Source organism: Salmo salar, chromosome 20 (assembly GCF_965601325.2).
Source record: "Salmo salar chromosome 20, fSalSal1, whole genome shotgun sequence".
Lineage (NCBI taxonomy): Eukaryota > Metazoa > Chordata > Actinopteri > Salmoniformes > Salmonidae > Salmo > Salmo salar.
This window is the reverse complement of record NC_138310.1, coordinates 47,722,600-47,738,513: the sequence shown is the minus strand read 5'-3', so window position 1 is coordinate 47,738,513 and position 15,914 is coordinate 47,722,600. Positions and strand designations below refer to the sequence as shown.

At 43.4% G+C, this 15,914-nt stretch overlaps 1 protein-coding gene across 15 annotated transcripts in view; it reads right to left on the bottom strand.

Moving 5' to 3' along the window:
- Positions 1 to 15,914, bottom strand: part of LOC123729176 (signal-induced proliferation-associated 1-like protein 3) — a 104,758-nt gene that overhangs the window by 9,770 nt on the left and 79,074 nt on the right. For all 15 annotated transcript variants that reach the window (XM_082966480.1, XM_082966470.1, XM_082966469.1 and 12 more), the window contains 4 exons: positions 12,693 to 12,869; positions 6,931 to 7,055; positions 1,357 to 1,472; positions 802 to 1,253 (listed from right to left, as the gene is read on the bottom strand). In XM_082966480.1, the coding sequence (XP_082822606.1) occupies positions 802 to 1,253; positions 1,357 to 1,472; positions 6,931 to 7,055; positions 12,693 to 12,869 (870 nt within the window). The remainder of the gene's footprint in view (positions 1 to 801; positions 1,254 to 1,356; positions 1,473 to 6,930; positions 7,056 to 12,692; positions 12,870 to 15,914) is intronic.

Sequence of the window (15,914 nt, the reverse complement as noted above, 5' to 3'; positions counted from 1 at the left end):
CCATAAAGCGATCTCTATCTATTTACATGCATAACAAAGTCAATATCAGTGGTGCATAGGTTTTAGAGATACACACATGCTTGAATTGATGGATCGATTCAGGGTGAGATCCATAACACAGACAACAAACCACACGTCATGCAGAACAGCTGCTGGTGGAATTCACTTCTCAAATCCCCTTGGTCTCCCAACTAAATTCCACCAAATTCCAACCAACATCTGTTAGTGCCACAGAATGATCCGTGAATATCCCTGACCAGCTATCATGGCTTTCTCTGGACATCATCCATCAAACCATCCACCTAATCACTCGAGCAACCATTCATCTACAACTCTCAATACCTCCACCCATCCATCTTACCACTCACACACACACACGTCTCTATCCCCATTTCCTAAGGTCCTGTACCACAGTTTAGACCACATGCCTGGACGTTACGTGTTGCGTCCCACTGTGTGTTGGGTGCCTCTGTGTGTCAGAATGCCAGTGTCCTGTCCTGTTCCCTGAGTGACTGGGTATAGACTGGGGGTCTAATTCCCCTATAGGAGTAGCTGGACTCTCTAAATATGTGTCTATATGTCTGTAGGGCAGGGGTGATACATCTGGCCCATACATGCCTCCCATAGGGATTAAACACTTGTGTGTTTTGGTATGTTCAGTATGAGGGGTGGGATGCCTGTGTGGACCAAGCATACCGTTCCTTCTCCTCCCCTTTCCACTCTCTTTCCTCTACTAAAAGCCAACCAGAGCTTGACTGTATAAGTGCTAGCAGTGTGTGTGTGTTTTTGTCTCTCCCCTACCTGGGTTGTAATGAGTCTGGCTTCTCCACGTTGGATCCAGGAGGGAAAGTGCGTGTGCGGTATCCTTTGTTCTGATTGGCAGGTAATACAGGCGATGACTGCAGTCTCCGCCCCTCGACTACATTGCCCCTCGCCTCAGAGAGCTCCTGCAGGCCGCTATTATAGGTTGCTGAACAGTGCAGGGGCTTCTGTGATTGGCTGGACTGGTTTCCGTGGCATGCGCCAGGCTTGGTGTTGTAGAGGGTGGGGGCGTCGATGCCGCTGTCGCTGGACCCGCCCTTACTGAGGGGGTCGGGGTCAGGTTCGGCCAGGTCGCCTAGGTAACCCCGGGACCCCCCCGGGCCTCCTCTCTCCCCCCCAGCCCCGTCGAACCAGCGCTCGTCACTGTGGCTGCTGGACGCGTTACTAGAGAGAGTGTTACTGCTGGAGTGGCTGGAGTACTGGGTCTCACCCTACAGAGAGAGGGATGAGGTGAGAGAGAAAGAGACGGTAGATACACAGAAAAGCAACAGGCAGAAAATCTCTGGAAATAAAAAGATGACAGTTATATCTGACCTTTGAGTGTCTGTTGGGGGAGTCTTTCCCTGGGATGTCCTGTCGGGTGGGTTTCCTCTGCCCCCCTCCTCTTCCTGGCCTCCGAGAGGATGAAGCTGGGACATGCCATAGGGGCTCTGGGCAGAAAACACACACCCACCATTACACATTACTCATCACATGCCTAATGTAATGACAGGTGCGGTATTTAGGCCATATATGTATGTCTGGTCACTGGTAATACAGTGTACTGGGGTAGTCAGTATTCAAGACCCTTTTCTGATGGATGTCCAACTCAGTTCGATTTGGAGCCACTCCAATTCACTGTCTTTAATCCGGACTCTTTATTTATGTGTGTACGCATATGTACAGTTGAAGTCGGAAGTTTACATACACCTTAGCCAAATACATTTAAAGTCAGTTTTTCACAATTCCTGACATTTAATCCTAGTAAAATCCTTGTTTCATCAGACCATAGGACATTTCTACAAAAAGTAAGATCTTTGTCCCCATGTGCAGTTGCAAACCATAGTCTGTTTTTTTATGGCAGTTTTGGACCAGTGGCTTCTTCCTTGCTGAGCGGCCTTTCAGGTTATGTTGATATAGGACTCGTTTTACTGTGGATATAGATACTTTTGTACCGGTTTCCTCCAGCATCTTCACAACAGGTCCTTTGCTGTTGTTCTGGGATTGATTTGTACTTTTCGCACCAAAGTATGTTCATCTCTAGGAGACAGAACGCGTCTCCTTCCTGAACTGTATGACGGCTGCGTGATCCCATGGTGTTTATACTTGCGTACTATTGTTTGTACAGATGAACGTGGTACCTTCAGGCGTTTGGAAATTGCTCCCAAGTATGAACCAGACTTGTGGAGGTCTACAATCTTTTTTCTGAGGTCTTGGCTGATTTCTTTTGATTTTTCCCATGATGTCAAGCAAAGAGGTACTGAGTTTGAAGGTAGGCCTTGAAATACATCCACAGGTACACCTCCAATTGACTCAAATTATGTCAATTAGCCTATCAGAAGCTTCTAAAGCCATGACATAAATTTCTGGAATTTTCCAAGCTGTTTGAAGGCACAGTCAACTTAGTGTATGTAAACTTCTGACCCACCGGAATTGTGATACAGTGAATTATATGTGAAATAATCTGTCTGTAAACAATTGTTGGAAAAATTACCTGTGTCATGCACAAAGTAGATGTCCTAACCCACTTGCCAAAACTATAGTTTGTTAACAAGAAATTTGTGGAGTGGTTGAAAAACGAGTTTTAATGACTCCGACCTAAGTGTAACTTACGACTTCAACTGTATGCATGTATGTACAGTACCAGTCAGAAGTTTGGACACACTCATTCAAGCAGTTTTCTTCATTTTTACTATTTTCTACATTGTAGAATAATAGTGAAGACATCAACACTATGAAATAACACATATGGAATCACATAGTAACCAAAAAAGTGTTAAATCAAAATATATTTTAGATTCTTCAAAGTAGCCACCCTTTGCCTTCATGACAGCTTTGCGCACTCTTGGCATTCTCTCAACCAGCTTCATGAGGAACCCATTTCAATTAACAGGTTTGCCTTCTTAAAAGTTAATTTGTGGATTTTCTTTCCTTCTTAATGCGTTTGAGTCAATTCCTTGTGTTGTGACAAGGTACATTTCAAGAAAGTTTCTTCAAGTGCTAAGACGAAACTGGCTCTCATTAGGACCGCCACGAGGCTTTGAGGCAAGTAACACCGAAACATGCATGAGAGCATCAGCTGTTCCGGACGACTGTGTGATCACGCTCTCCGCAGTCGATGTGAGTAAGACTTTTAAACAGCTCAATATTCACAAGGCCGCAGGGCCAGACGGATTACCAGGACGTGTACTTCGAGCACGGGCTGACCAACTGGCAAGTGTCTTCACTGACATTTTCAACCTCTCCCTGTCTGAGTCTGTAATACCAACATGTTTCAAGCAGACCACCATTGTCCCTGTGCCCAAGAACACTAAGGTCACCTGCCTAAATGACTACCGCCCGTAGCACTCACGTCTGTAGCCGTGAAATGCTTTGAAAGGCTGGTCATGGCTCACATCAATACCATTATCCCAGAAACCCTAAACCCACTATAATTTGCATACCGCCCCAACAGATCCACAGATGATGCAACCTCTATTGCACTCTACACTGCCCGTTCACACCTGGACAAAAGGAACACTTATGTGAGAACGCTATTCATTGACTACAGCTCAGTGTTCAACACCATAGTGCCCTCAAAGCTCATCACTAAGCTAAGGACCCTGGGACTAAACACCTCCCCCTGCAATTGGATCCTGGACTTCCAGACGGGCCGCCCCCAGGTAGTACGGGTAGGTAACAACATAACCTCCAAGCTGATCCTCAACACGGGGGCCCCTCAGGGGTACGTGCTCAGTTCCCTCCTGTACTCCCTGTTCACACATGACTGCACGACTCCAACGCCATCATTAAGTTTGCCCATGACACAACAGTGGTCGGCCTGATCACCGACAATGACAAGACAGCTTATAGGGAGGAGATCAGAGACCTGACCGTGTGGTGCAAGGACAACAACCTCTCCCTCAACGTGATCAAGACAAAGGAGAAGATTGTGGACTACAGGGAAAGGAGGACCGAGCACGCCCCCATTCTCATCGAAAATTATAATAATTTTGCACGGCCAATTTTTCAGTTTATTTGTTAAAAAAGTTTGAAATATCCAATAAATTTCGTTCCACTTCATAATTGTGTCCCACTTGTTGATTCTTCACAAAAAATTACAGTTTTATATCTTTATGTTTGAAGCCTGAAATGTGTCAAAAGGTCGAAAAGTTCAAGGGGGCCGAATACTTTCGCAAGGCACTGTAAACTCAGCAAAAAAAGAAACGTCCTCTCACTGTCAAATACTTTCGGCAAACTTAACATGTGTAAATATTTGTATGAACATAAGATTCAACAACTGAGACAAAAACTGAGGCCTCGGTGTAATGCTCATTCCTTCGACGATAAACTCAAATCCGATCGTCACCCCTGGTGAGACAAAACCCCAACTCGCCAGTGAAGAGCACTTTTTGGCAGTCCTGTCTGGTCCAGCGACCGGGGGTGTTTGTGCCCATAGGCGACGTTGTTGCCGGTGATGTCTGGTGAGGACCTGCCTTACAACAGGCCTACAAGCCCTCAGTCCAGCCACTCTCAGCCTATTGCGGACAGTCTGAGCACTGATGGAGGGATTGTGCGTTCCTGGTATAACTCGGGCAGTTGTTGTTGCCATCCTGTACCTGTCCCGCAGGTGTGATGTTTGGATGTACTGATCCTGTGCAGGTGTTGTTACACATGGTCTGCCACTGCAGGGACGATCAGCTGTCCGTCCTGTCTCTCTGTAGCGCCGTCTTAGGCGTCTCACAGTACAGACATTGCAATTTATTGCCCTGGCCACATCTGCAGTCCTCATGCCTCCTTGTAGCATGCCTAGGGCATGTTCACGCAGATGAGCAGGGACCCTGTGCATCTTTCTTTTGGTGTTTTTCCGAGTCAGTAGAAAGGCCTCTTTCGTGTCCTAAGTTTTCACAACTGTGACCTTAATTGCCTACTATCTGTAAGCTGTTAGTGTCTTAACGACTGTTCCACAGGAACATGTTCATTAATTGTTTATGGTTCATTGAACAAGCATGAGAAACAGTGTTTAAACCCTTTACAATGGAGATCTGTGAAGTTATTTGGATTTTTATGAATTATCTTCGAAAGACCGGGTCCTGAAAAAGAGACATTTCTTTTTTTTTTTCTGAGATTGTGTTATTTCATATTGTTGATGTCTTCACTATTATTCTACAATGTGGAAAATAGTAAAATAAAGAAAAACCCTTGAATGAATAGGTTACATACATACATACATACATACATACATACATACATTTGAAGTCAGAAGTTTACGTACACTTAGGTTGGAGTCATTAAAACTAGATTTTCAACCACTCCACAAATTTCTTGTTAACAAACTATAGTTTTGGCAAGTCGGTTAGGACATCTACTTTGTGGATGACAAGTCATTTTTCCAACAATTGTTGCCAGACGGATTAATTCACTGTATTACAATTCCAGCGGGTCAGAAGTTTACATACACTAAGTTGACTGTGCCTTCAAACAGCTTGGAAAATTCCAGAAAATGATGTCATGGCTTTAGAAGCTTCTGATAGGCTAATTGACATCATTTGAGTCAATTGGAGGTGTACCTGTGGATGTATTTCAAGGCCTAAGAAAGAAATCAGCCAAGACCTCAGAAAAAAAAATTGTAGACCTCCACAAGTCTGGTTCATCCTTGGGAGCAATTTCCAAAGGCCTGAAGGTACCACGTTCATCTGTACAAACGATAGTGCGCAAGTATAAACACCATGGGACCACGCAGCCGTCATAACGCTCAGGAAGGAGACACCTACTGTCTCCTAGAGATGAACGTACTTTGGTGCGAGAAGTGCAAATCAATCCCAGAACAACAGCAAAGGACCTTGTGAAGATGCTGGAGGAAACAGGTACAAAGTATCTATATCCACAGTAAAACGAGTCATATGTCGACATAACCTGAAAGGCCACTCAGCATGGAAGAAGCCACTGCTCCAAAACCGCCATAAATAAGCCAGACTACAGTTTGCAACTACACATGAGGACAAAGACCGTACTTTTTGGAGAAATGTCCTCTGGTCTGATGAAACAAAAATAGAACTGTTTGGCCATAATGACCATTATGTTTGGAGGAAAAAGGGGGAGGCTTGCAAGCCGAAGAACACCATCCCAAACGTGAAGCACGGGGGTGGCAGCATCATGTTGTGGGGGTGCTTTGCTGCAGGAGGGACTGGTGCACTTCAAGAAATAGATGGCACGAGGAAGGAAAATGATGTGGATATATTGAAGCAACATCTCAAGACATCAGTCAGGAAGTTAAAGCTTGGTCGCAAATGGGTCTTCCAAATGGACAATGACCCCAAGCATACTTTCAAAGTTGTGGCAAAACGGCTTAAGGACAACAAAGTCAAGGTTTTGGAGTGGCCATAACAAAGCCCTGACCTCAATCCTATAGAACATTTGTGAGCAGAACTACACCAGCTCTGTCAGGAGGAATGGGCCAAAATTCACCTAACTTATTGTGGGAAGCTTGTGGAAGGTTACCTGAAACGTTTGACCCAAGTTAAACAATTTAAAAGCAATGCTACCAAATACTAATTGAGTGTATGTAAACTTCTGACCCACTGGGAATGTGATGAAAGAAATAAAAGCTGAAATAAATCACTCTCTCTACTATTATTCTGACATTTCACATTCTTAAAATAAAGTGTTGATCCTAACTGACCTAAGACAGGTAATTTTTACGAGGATTAAATGTCTTTGGCTAAGGTGTATGTAATCTTCCATCTTCAATGTATGTATGTATGTATGTATGTATGTATGTATGTATGTATGTATGTATGTATGTATGTATGTATACACACACACACACACACACACACACACACATAGAGTTACCAGCCTATCTATATGCGTGTGTGTGTGTGTCTGTGCTCTGTATGTTTGTCTACATACATGTGTTTGTTTGTGTACCTGTCTTGCAGCGCTCCATAGTGCTTTCCTGGCTCGTGAAGCCCGAGGAGGACTCTCCACTAGAGGTGATGTCCAGACTGAGATGAGGTTCGTAGGCCAGCAGGGGACGCTGGGCTGAACCGTACCTACACAGATAAGAGGAACAGAAAGGTTACACAGACACACAGACGACACACACGGGCTGGGCGGTATACCATATTTTACTATACACCATTATTCATGCCCGGGCCGGTTTGGGTTTTTACTTTGCCTTTCACAACGGTATTTCAATGTTTGGTTTGTTAAATGTGAGACACCACTCCAGCGAGTCTGTTTTTATAGTTTACTCTGTTTGCTACTTGAGACGTCTCTCCCTCTCCTCCCGCAAAAGATTTTTTATGCAAAAAAAAAAAAAAAAAAGGTTAACAGAGTACTAGCGAATTCCCATAGCGGACGCTAGCTAAATACAAACAAGGCATAAGCTAAATGCAAGGACAGACAACCAAGGTCATGAAGTTATAGAACTATCTCAAAAGGCTAGTCCCACTTGATCCAGAAGCAGGTTGATTGTCTCTGCTGTGACCAAGAAGTTTGATATTGCAAGCTAGCCACCTAACGTTATAGCTAGCAAGTTAGCTAACCAAATGCATAGCTGGAGCCCTTAGCTGGAGAAAATATATTTGGCACATCTTAAATAGTTAACTTATGGTTATATGATATTTGCCTGGCAAACATTTGTAGTGAATTTCAAGTAGAACTTGATCACCTCTCTTGTGCTTCTCAACAGTTTATCGACACATTTTCTCCACATGCTCTTCATAAACAAAGTTACCATGTGAATGGCTGAATTACATGTTTCGTTGTTGAATAAAATGAAAATAGAAAATCACCCTCTGTACTTCAAAATACACCTGTATATACGGTATACTGCCCAAGCCTGGTCAAAAAATGGAAAAATATTGGGATATGATATTTTGGCCAAACCGCCCAGCCCTAACTCACGCACCAACACGCAAGGTTACACACAGACTCGGGTGAACATACAGGTAGACAAAAAAGTGTACAGCATACGCATACGCACACACACACACACACACACACACACACACACACACACACACACACACACACACACACACACACACACACACACACACACACACACACACACACACACACACACACACACACACACACACACACACACACACACGCACCACTAGGGCGGACCCCATTTAGTCGACTGATTGATCGTTTTTTTTGTTGAGGAGCACAAGACACCTGTGTGATTCACGCCTGTCTCAGTGGACTAATCCATTGCGGAGGCCACAGGGACGGCACAGTCCATCACTAAGACAGTGGTCACCAACCTTTTCGGAGTCAAGTTCACTTTTGCAGTCAAAAAGCAAGCCGAGATCTACCGCTCTGATTCTTTTTTTAAACATGACTTATAAAATGTAACATTAAGCTAATAAAAACAGTTCTGTAGGAATGAGATTTGGGCAGTAGGCCTAATACATGATCACAGCATATAGGCTATATGCCTGGCCTGCCAATACTGTTATTCTCAGACCAGATTATATTTCAAAACTTAAGCTTGATAACAAAATATAGCAGTTGGTGTAGCACTTGCAAGGCCATGCAGCCCATAAATTGAAATATTTTTATTTTATTTTTATTTTACTGGACTGATGGTACTTGCACCTGATGGTCATGGTGCTTTCAAGACAATTGGGAACTCGGTGGGAAAAAAAAAAATAGGTCAAATCATGACGTTAGTGATCTTCAGGTCGGAAAGTTGGAGCTCGAGAAAGACATCAAAGTTGGATGACCGCTCAAAATGATTTTCCCCCAAGTTCCCAGTTGTCTTGAACGCACTGAAGTCGGAGATTTCTGAGTTCCCAGTTGTTTTGAGCATGGCATTAGTCTCAGCGCAGGGGACAACGTCTTCCATCTGATGGCTAAACTCGAGTCGCACCGCATTCCTATGACCAGAGAAAGTGAAATATTCCTCAATATTAAAATAGATACGACGAGCTGCTGCTAATAATAATAAAAACGCAGGGCTATCGATACACTTCTCTACTAATTTCATTGCTGCGGCAGCGCGAATGGAAATACCGAAAAGCGTTATGTTTTCTAACAGTGCTGAATAAAAACCTGAACATTAACTCACCTCATAAAAACAGCAGCTCTTTGCTGTATTCTTTGACAGTCTCTCTGTGGTTATGGTTTTAAAAGTTATTAAATCTTACATAGGCTAGTATCAAACTTTGCTGTGGCCGGGGTCGTGGAAGCTCTTTAGGCCAGCGCAGTAGGCGCACTCGATTTAGCCACAGATCTCCCAGTCCGCCAGGTAGGGGGAGTCTTTTCAGACAAGTGATATAGTTCAAAATTGGAACGCTTTGTTAACCCAGTGTGCAGGGCTTCTGAATCAAGTGTACCTACCGCCAACAGCGCAACACAAAATCAAATGTATCATTGGCTTTTCTACAGAAACGTTTGGTGATCGACTAGGAATGCCTTGAAGATCGACCTGTAAACGACCACTGCTCTAAGACGTGATACTGAATTTGTATATGGTTATATTATGCAAAAATAATGGTGTAATTCTAAAAGTCTAATATAGTTTTATAACATATGTGCTTTCTCTCGCGTTGGACAGCGGTTGCTGTCCGCAGTTCTGAAACAATCTTCAGTGCACTGTTTAATTGCCGCCTTTTCCCATGTTGCTATGTGCATAATAGCAAAGTTAACCAGCAACTAGGTGTTGAGAATAATGAGGCGGAGGCAGCAGCGGAGTGAGAAGACGAGGAAACAGGCCTTGCCTTAATTGTCTAAGAAAATTGAGGAGAGAGGAAAGCCCAACTTAATTCTATAAATCAATAGCCTCACTGTTAAATGTGACTGGCTTTATAAATTATACATACAGTGCATTCGTAAAGTATTCAGACCACTTTACATTTTCCACATTTTGCTATTTTAAGACCTTATTCTTAAATTGATTAAATCATTTTCCCCCTATCTCATCAATCCACACATAATAGCCTGTAATGACAAAGCAAAAACAGGTATAGATAATTTTTTGGCAAATGTATGTATGTATGTATGTATGTATGTATGTATGTATGTATGTATGTATGTATGTATATATTTTTTTTTTGTTGTTGTTGAAATATCACATTTACATAAGTATTCAGACCCTTTACTAAGTACTTTGTTGAAGCACCTTTGGCAGCAATTACAGCCTCGAGTCTTCTTGGGTATGACAATGTTAGCTTGGCACACCTATATTTGGGGAGTTTCTCCCATTCTTCTGTGCAGATTCTCTAGCTCTGTCAGGTTGGATGGGGAGCACAGCTATTTTCAGGTCTCTCCAGAGGTGTTTGATTGGGTTCAAGTCCGGGCTCTGGCTGGGCCACTCAAGGACATTCAGAGACTTGTCCCAAAGCCACTCCTGCGTTGTCTTGGCTGTGTGCTTATGGTTGTTGAGCTGTTGGAAGGTGAACCTTCGCTCCAGACTGAGGTCCTGAGTGCTCTGGAGCAGGTTTTCATCAAGAATCTCGCTGTACTAGTCTCCCAGTCCCTGGTACTGAAAAACATCCCCACAGCATGATGCTGCTACCGCCATGCTTCACCGTAGGGATGGTGCCAGGTTTCCTCCAGATGTGACGCTTGGCATTCAGACCAGAGAAACTTGTTTCTCATGGCCTGAGAGTCTTTAGGTGCCTTTTGGCAAACTCCAAGCGGGCTGTCATGTGATTTTTAATGAGGAGTGGCTTCCGTCTGTCCATAAAGGCCTGATTGGTGGGGTGCTGCAGAGATGGTTGTCCTTCTGGAAGGTTCTCCCATCTCCACAGAGGAACTCTGGAGCCATGTCAGAGTGACCATCGGGTTCTTGGGTCACCTCCCTGACGAAGACCCTTCTCCCCCGATTTCTCAGTTTGGACGGGCGGCCAGCTCTAGGAAGAGTCTTGGTGGTTCCAAACTTCTTCCATTTAAGCCACTGTGTTCTTCGGGACCTTCAATGCTGCAGACATTTTTTGGTACCCTTCCCCAGATCTGTGCCTTGACACAATCCTGTCTCGAACGTCTATGGACAATTCCTTGGACCTCATGGCTTGGTTTTTGCTCCGACATGCACTGTCAACTGTGGGACCTTATATAGACAGGTGTGTGCCTTTCCAATTCATGTCCAATCTATATAATTTACCTCAGGTGGACTCCAATGAAGTTGTAGAAACATCAAGGATGATCAATGGAAACAGTATGCACCTGAGCTCAATTTCGAGTCTCATAGCAAAGGGTCTGAATACTAATGTAAATATGGCATCTGTTTCTTATTTTTTATAAATTTGCAAAAATGTATAAAAACTTGTTTTCGCTTTGTCATTATGAGGTATTGTGTGTAGATTGAGGATTTATTTATTCCATTTTAAAACAAGGCGGTAATGTAGCAAAATGTGGAAACAGTCAAGGGGTCTGAATACTTTCCGAAGGCACAATATACACCTAAAGAAATAAGACTGATCCTGCTTCTATTGCCTGTTTGAGTGTTTGTTCAGTAGCCTACTGATTCCATCAGCACCAAGCGCCACACAACCGCAAAATGTTGGATAAAGCAATTTCCCAAATGTGTCTGTTTTTAATCTTACCTACGCTGTGATAAAGGCTTTTAAAAAATGACTCAGAACAGACTCTGGAATTACTTATCATTTATCTTGTGTCGTTTACACTGTAAGAAACTACATTTCCCACGGGGGACCAGTACGGAGAAAAAATGTATGAAATGTATGCATTCACTACTGTAAGTCGCTCTGGATAAGAGCGTCTGCTAAATGACTAAAATGTAAATGTCTAAATGGCTGTAATGATGTTACAGCTTCAGCATGGACAGCGCAATAAACACTTGCAGTGTTGTGGTGCCTTTTCGCTGCAGCAGGGAGGAGAGAGAGACAACGTGCACCAGTCACACAGGCAATCACTATCATTTATTATTATTATTTTTACACAGCGTGGCCATCGTGCTCCGTCAAGTTATTTGTCTGTCGTAATTACTTCATCAACCAGTGTGCTTAAAGCATCAGACAAGCTCAGTGCAAATATTTTATTCAAACGCATAGGGTGTGTCTATACATGGAAAATTACACGTTTATAATGTTTAACCATCGATTGGTCGAAAGAACAGATGACTCTGGTCGACCAAATCTTTCTTTTTTTTGGTCGGGGACAGGCCTAACACACACACACACACACACTTTTAAGAACATTTCCCAGTTTCTGTTGCTGCTATGCTCCTCGGTGGAGCTTATTTCAAACATGTTCCTCTGGTTTGGTAGGACGTAGCTAAATCACCACACACACACACAAAACCACACAATATCAAGTCTTAATCCAAGTGTGTTCATAAACGTCTCACTGACTTAAAAATCGACAGTCAGATTCTCAAAGCTTTAAACTAAATCAGTCCCAGGTCTGCAGCAAGTTAGCTACCACTCCAAGCAATAAGCGCCAAAAGTCAGTCAAGTATCACACAAAGGAAATGACAGGGAACAGGGAGAAGTGACATTCTCCTCCAATACAAACAAATGGAGACCTCAATGATACATCAATGCGTACAAACAGACTACCACACAAAGACCCTAACCCACCCACCTCACCACACAAAGACCCTAACCCACCCACCTCACCACACAAAGACCCTAACCCACCCACCTCACCACACAAAGACCCTAACCCACCCACCTCACCACACAAAGACACTAACACTTCCACTGACTGACCTGTCAGGTGAGGGTTTGTAGCGTACGAAGGGCCCGCTGAGTATGGGGCCCCCCAGGGCCACCATGCCCCCCAAGCCAGAGGGGGAGGAGAAGCTGGCTGAGGGGTTCCTGTAGGGCAGCACTCTGTCGCCCCCCGCTGGGGACAGGCTGTAGTGGTTCTCAGGAAAGCTCACCGGCCTGCAGGGAGCACAGCGGGACAGCAAAGATTAATCACAAGAGGGTTGCACATTTTGGGGAATATTCAGAGGTGGAAACTTGCTGTGGGAATTAACGGGAATATATGGGAATTAACGGAAATATATGCAAATGAATATTAATACCATTTAAATGTAGATGTTTTTTTAAATTGGATTTATTTACCATATCATATGGAGACAGAAACCTTTTACCTTATCATAAGTTAGACATAATTGCAAATGATTAAATCCTTCCAAAAGAAAAAAAACAAAAAACAATTTAGTTACGAATTGAACTTTAATTAAATGAGTTGACTCTTCACATGGGATGATATCACACAACAAAAGGGAATATTGAATGATCCCCAATGATCCATCGCATCTCACAAAAATGTTTTCAACATACATCTGTAAAATGATAGTCTAGAAACTAAAGCTTTGGTTGTCTTCCTCTCAGGCTTCTGTGTCTTCTCCCTGGACCTCCTCAATGTCCACCTCTTGAACATCAGACTCTGATGCCTCATCTTCACTGTCACTTTCCAACCTTGTTGAGGATGGCTCGTTGTCAGGCTAAAAAAAAACTCACATTTGACTGGGGATGGCCACCAATTTTTTAACCCTTGTATTGATCAGCCTGTTGCGTGCTTTGGTGTGTGTGTGTGTGTGTGTGTTCCCAAACAAGGACCAGTTGCGCTCTGAGGCAGCTGATGTTGGTGGGATTTGGAGGATGATGGAGGTAACAGGGGAAAGCGCCTCAGACCCACAAAGTCCCTTCCACCAGGTGGCTGATGAGATATGTTGGCATGACTGCCATATTGCATCTCCATCTCCATCCCAAAGCCCTTGCTTTTCAGAACTGCAGTTTCCTCTGCTTGGAGCAACAGTGAAGTGGGCAGGGCAGTACAGATTTCTTCTCTTACATCTGCAAGCAGAGTCTGAACATCAGACAGGATGGCATTGTCTCCCTGCAATGGCTACTGCTATAGGTTTCAGGAGCATCAGGCTACTTACCACTCTCCCAAAAAACATAATTCAGAAGGATCCTCTTGATGGGGCTGTCCATATCGGCAGACTGTGATATGGCCATTACTTGGAGAGACTCCTTCCCCTCCAGGAGACTGAAACATGACATCACCACCCCAACGGGTGTTGCTGGGCAGCTTCAATGTGGTGCTCTTCTCACTTTGCTTGGTGAGGTAGATCGCTGCTATAAGATGACCCTTCACATACCTAACCATTTCATTGGCTCTCTTGTAGAGTGTATCCATTGTTTTCAGTGCCATGATGTCCTTGAGGAGCAGATTCAATGCATGAGCAGCACAGCCAATGGGTGTGATGTGAGGGTAGGACTCCTCCACTTTAGACCAAGCAGCCTTCATGTTCGCAGCATTGTCTGTCATCAGTGCAAATACCTTCTGTGGTCCAAGGTCATTGATGACTGCCTTCAGCTCATCTGCAATGTAGAGACCGGTGTGTCTGTTGTCCCTTGTGTCTGTGCTCTTGTAGAATACTGGTTGAGGGGTGGAGATGATGTAGTTAATTATTCCTTGCCCACCTACATTCGACCACCCATCAGAGATGATTGCAATACAGTCTGCTTTCTCTATGATTTGCTTGACCTTCACTTGAACTCTGTTGAACTCTGCATCCAGCAAATTAGTAGATAAAGCATGTCTGGTTGGAGGGGTGTATGCTGGGCGAAGAACATTCTAAAATGTCTTCCAATACACATTGCCTGTGAGCATCAGAGTTGAACCAGTTGCATACACAGCTCGAGCGAGACATTCATCAGCATTTCTCTGACTACGTTCCTCCATTGAGTCAAAACAACTTCTGATTCCAGGAGGACCATGAGCTATTGCTATTGATAAGGTGTCTGATTCATCATTTTCACCTCAAATAGAAGTAGAGGGACTTTTGTCAGAGGTGCTTGTGAGCACTGAGGGAACTTTATGCACTTGGCCAGATGATTCTGCATCTTTGTTGCATTCTTCACACATGATTTGGCACAGTATTTGCAAATGTACACAGCTTTTCCTTCTACATGAGCTGCAGTGCAATGTCTCCACACATCAGATAGTGCCTGTGGCATTTTCCTGTAAAGATTGGAAAAAAATGAGAATTAAAAAAAATACAATTCCATGTACAGATAAATAGTTAAGCAGTTAGATTAAACAACTCCTTTGTAAGATAAATGTTTTAAAATGAAATGTGTGGAAACAGGTGAATTAACACTCAGATAGCAGGCTCAAGCAAGCTTAAAACCCACATGGTAGCAAAAGCTAACTAGCAGAAATTGTTAACAAGTTAGAAATGATTTAAACACACTTTGCTGTCAGCTACTATTTACTAGTTAACAACAAATCATGTATGTCATATTAAATATATTCACCCCACCCAGTATTGGAATCAAAACTTACCAGAAAGCATGTAGTCCTTGGCTCAGACAGTGTAGTACTGTGGGTTCAATAGCATCTCATTACTGTGCAAGATCTTGATAATCAGCTGTAAGTGGGATGGAAGAGTGCACTGTGCATGCAGAGGGTTGCAATTCCATTGAATTGGGGATAGTTAACTTCTTCAGGATTCGTGGGTCCCCTGCGGGACGGTTGAGCTAACGTAGGCTAATGCGATTAGCATGAGGTTGTAAGTAACAAGAACATTTCCTAGGACATAGACATATCTGATATTGTCAGAAAGCTTAAAATCTTCTTAAATCTAACTGCACTGTCCAATTTACAGTAGCTATTACAGTGAAAGAATGCCATGTTATTGTTTGAGGAGAGTGCACAGTTTTGAACATGAAAAGTTATTAATAAACAAATTAGGCACATTTGGGCAGTCTTGATACAACATTTAACAGAAATGCAATGGTTCATTGGATCAGACTAAAACTTTGCACATACACTGCTGTCTTCTAGTGGCCATTATCTAAATTGCACCTGGGCTGGAATAATACACTGCTCAAAAAAAATAAAGGGAACACTTAAACACAATGTAACTCCAAGTCAATCACACTTCTGTGAAATCAAACTGTCCACTTAGG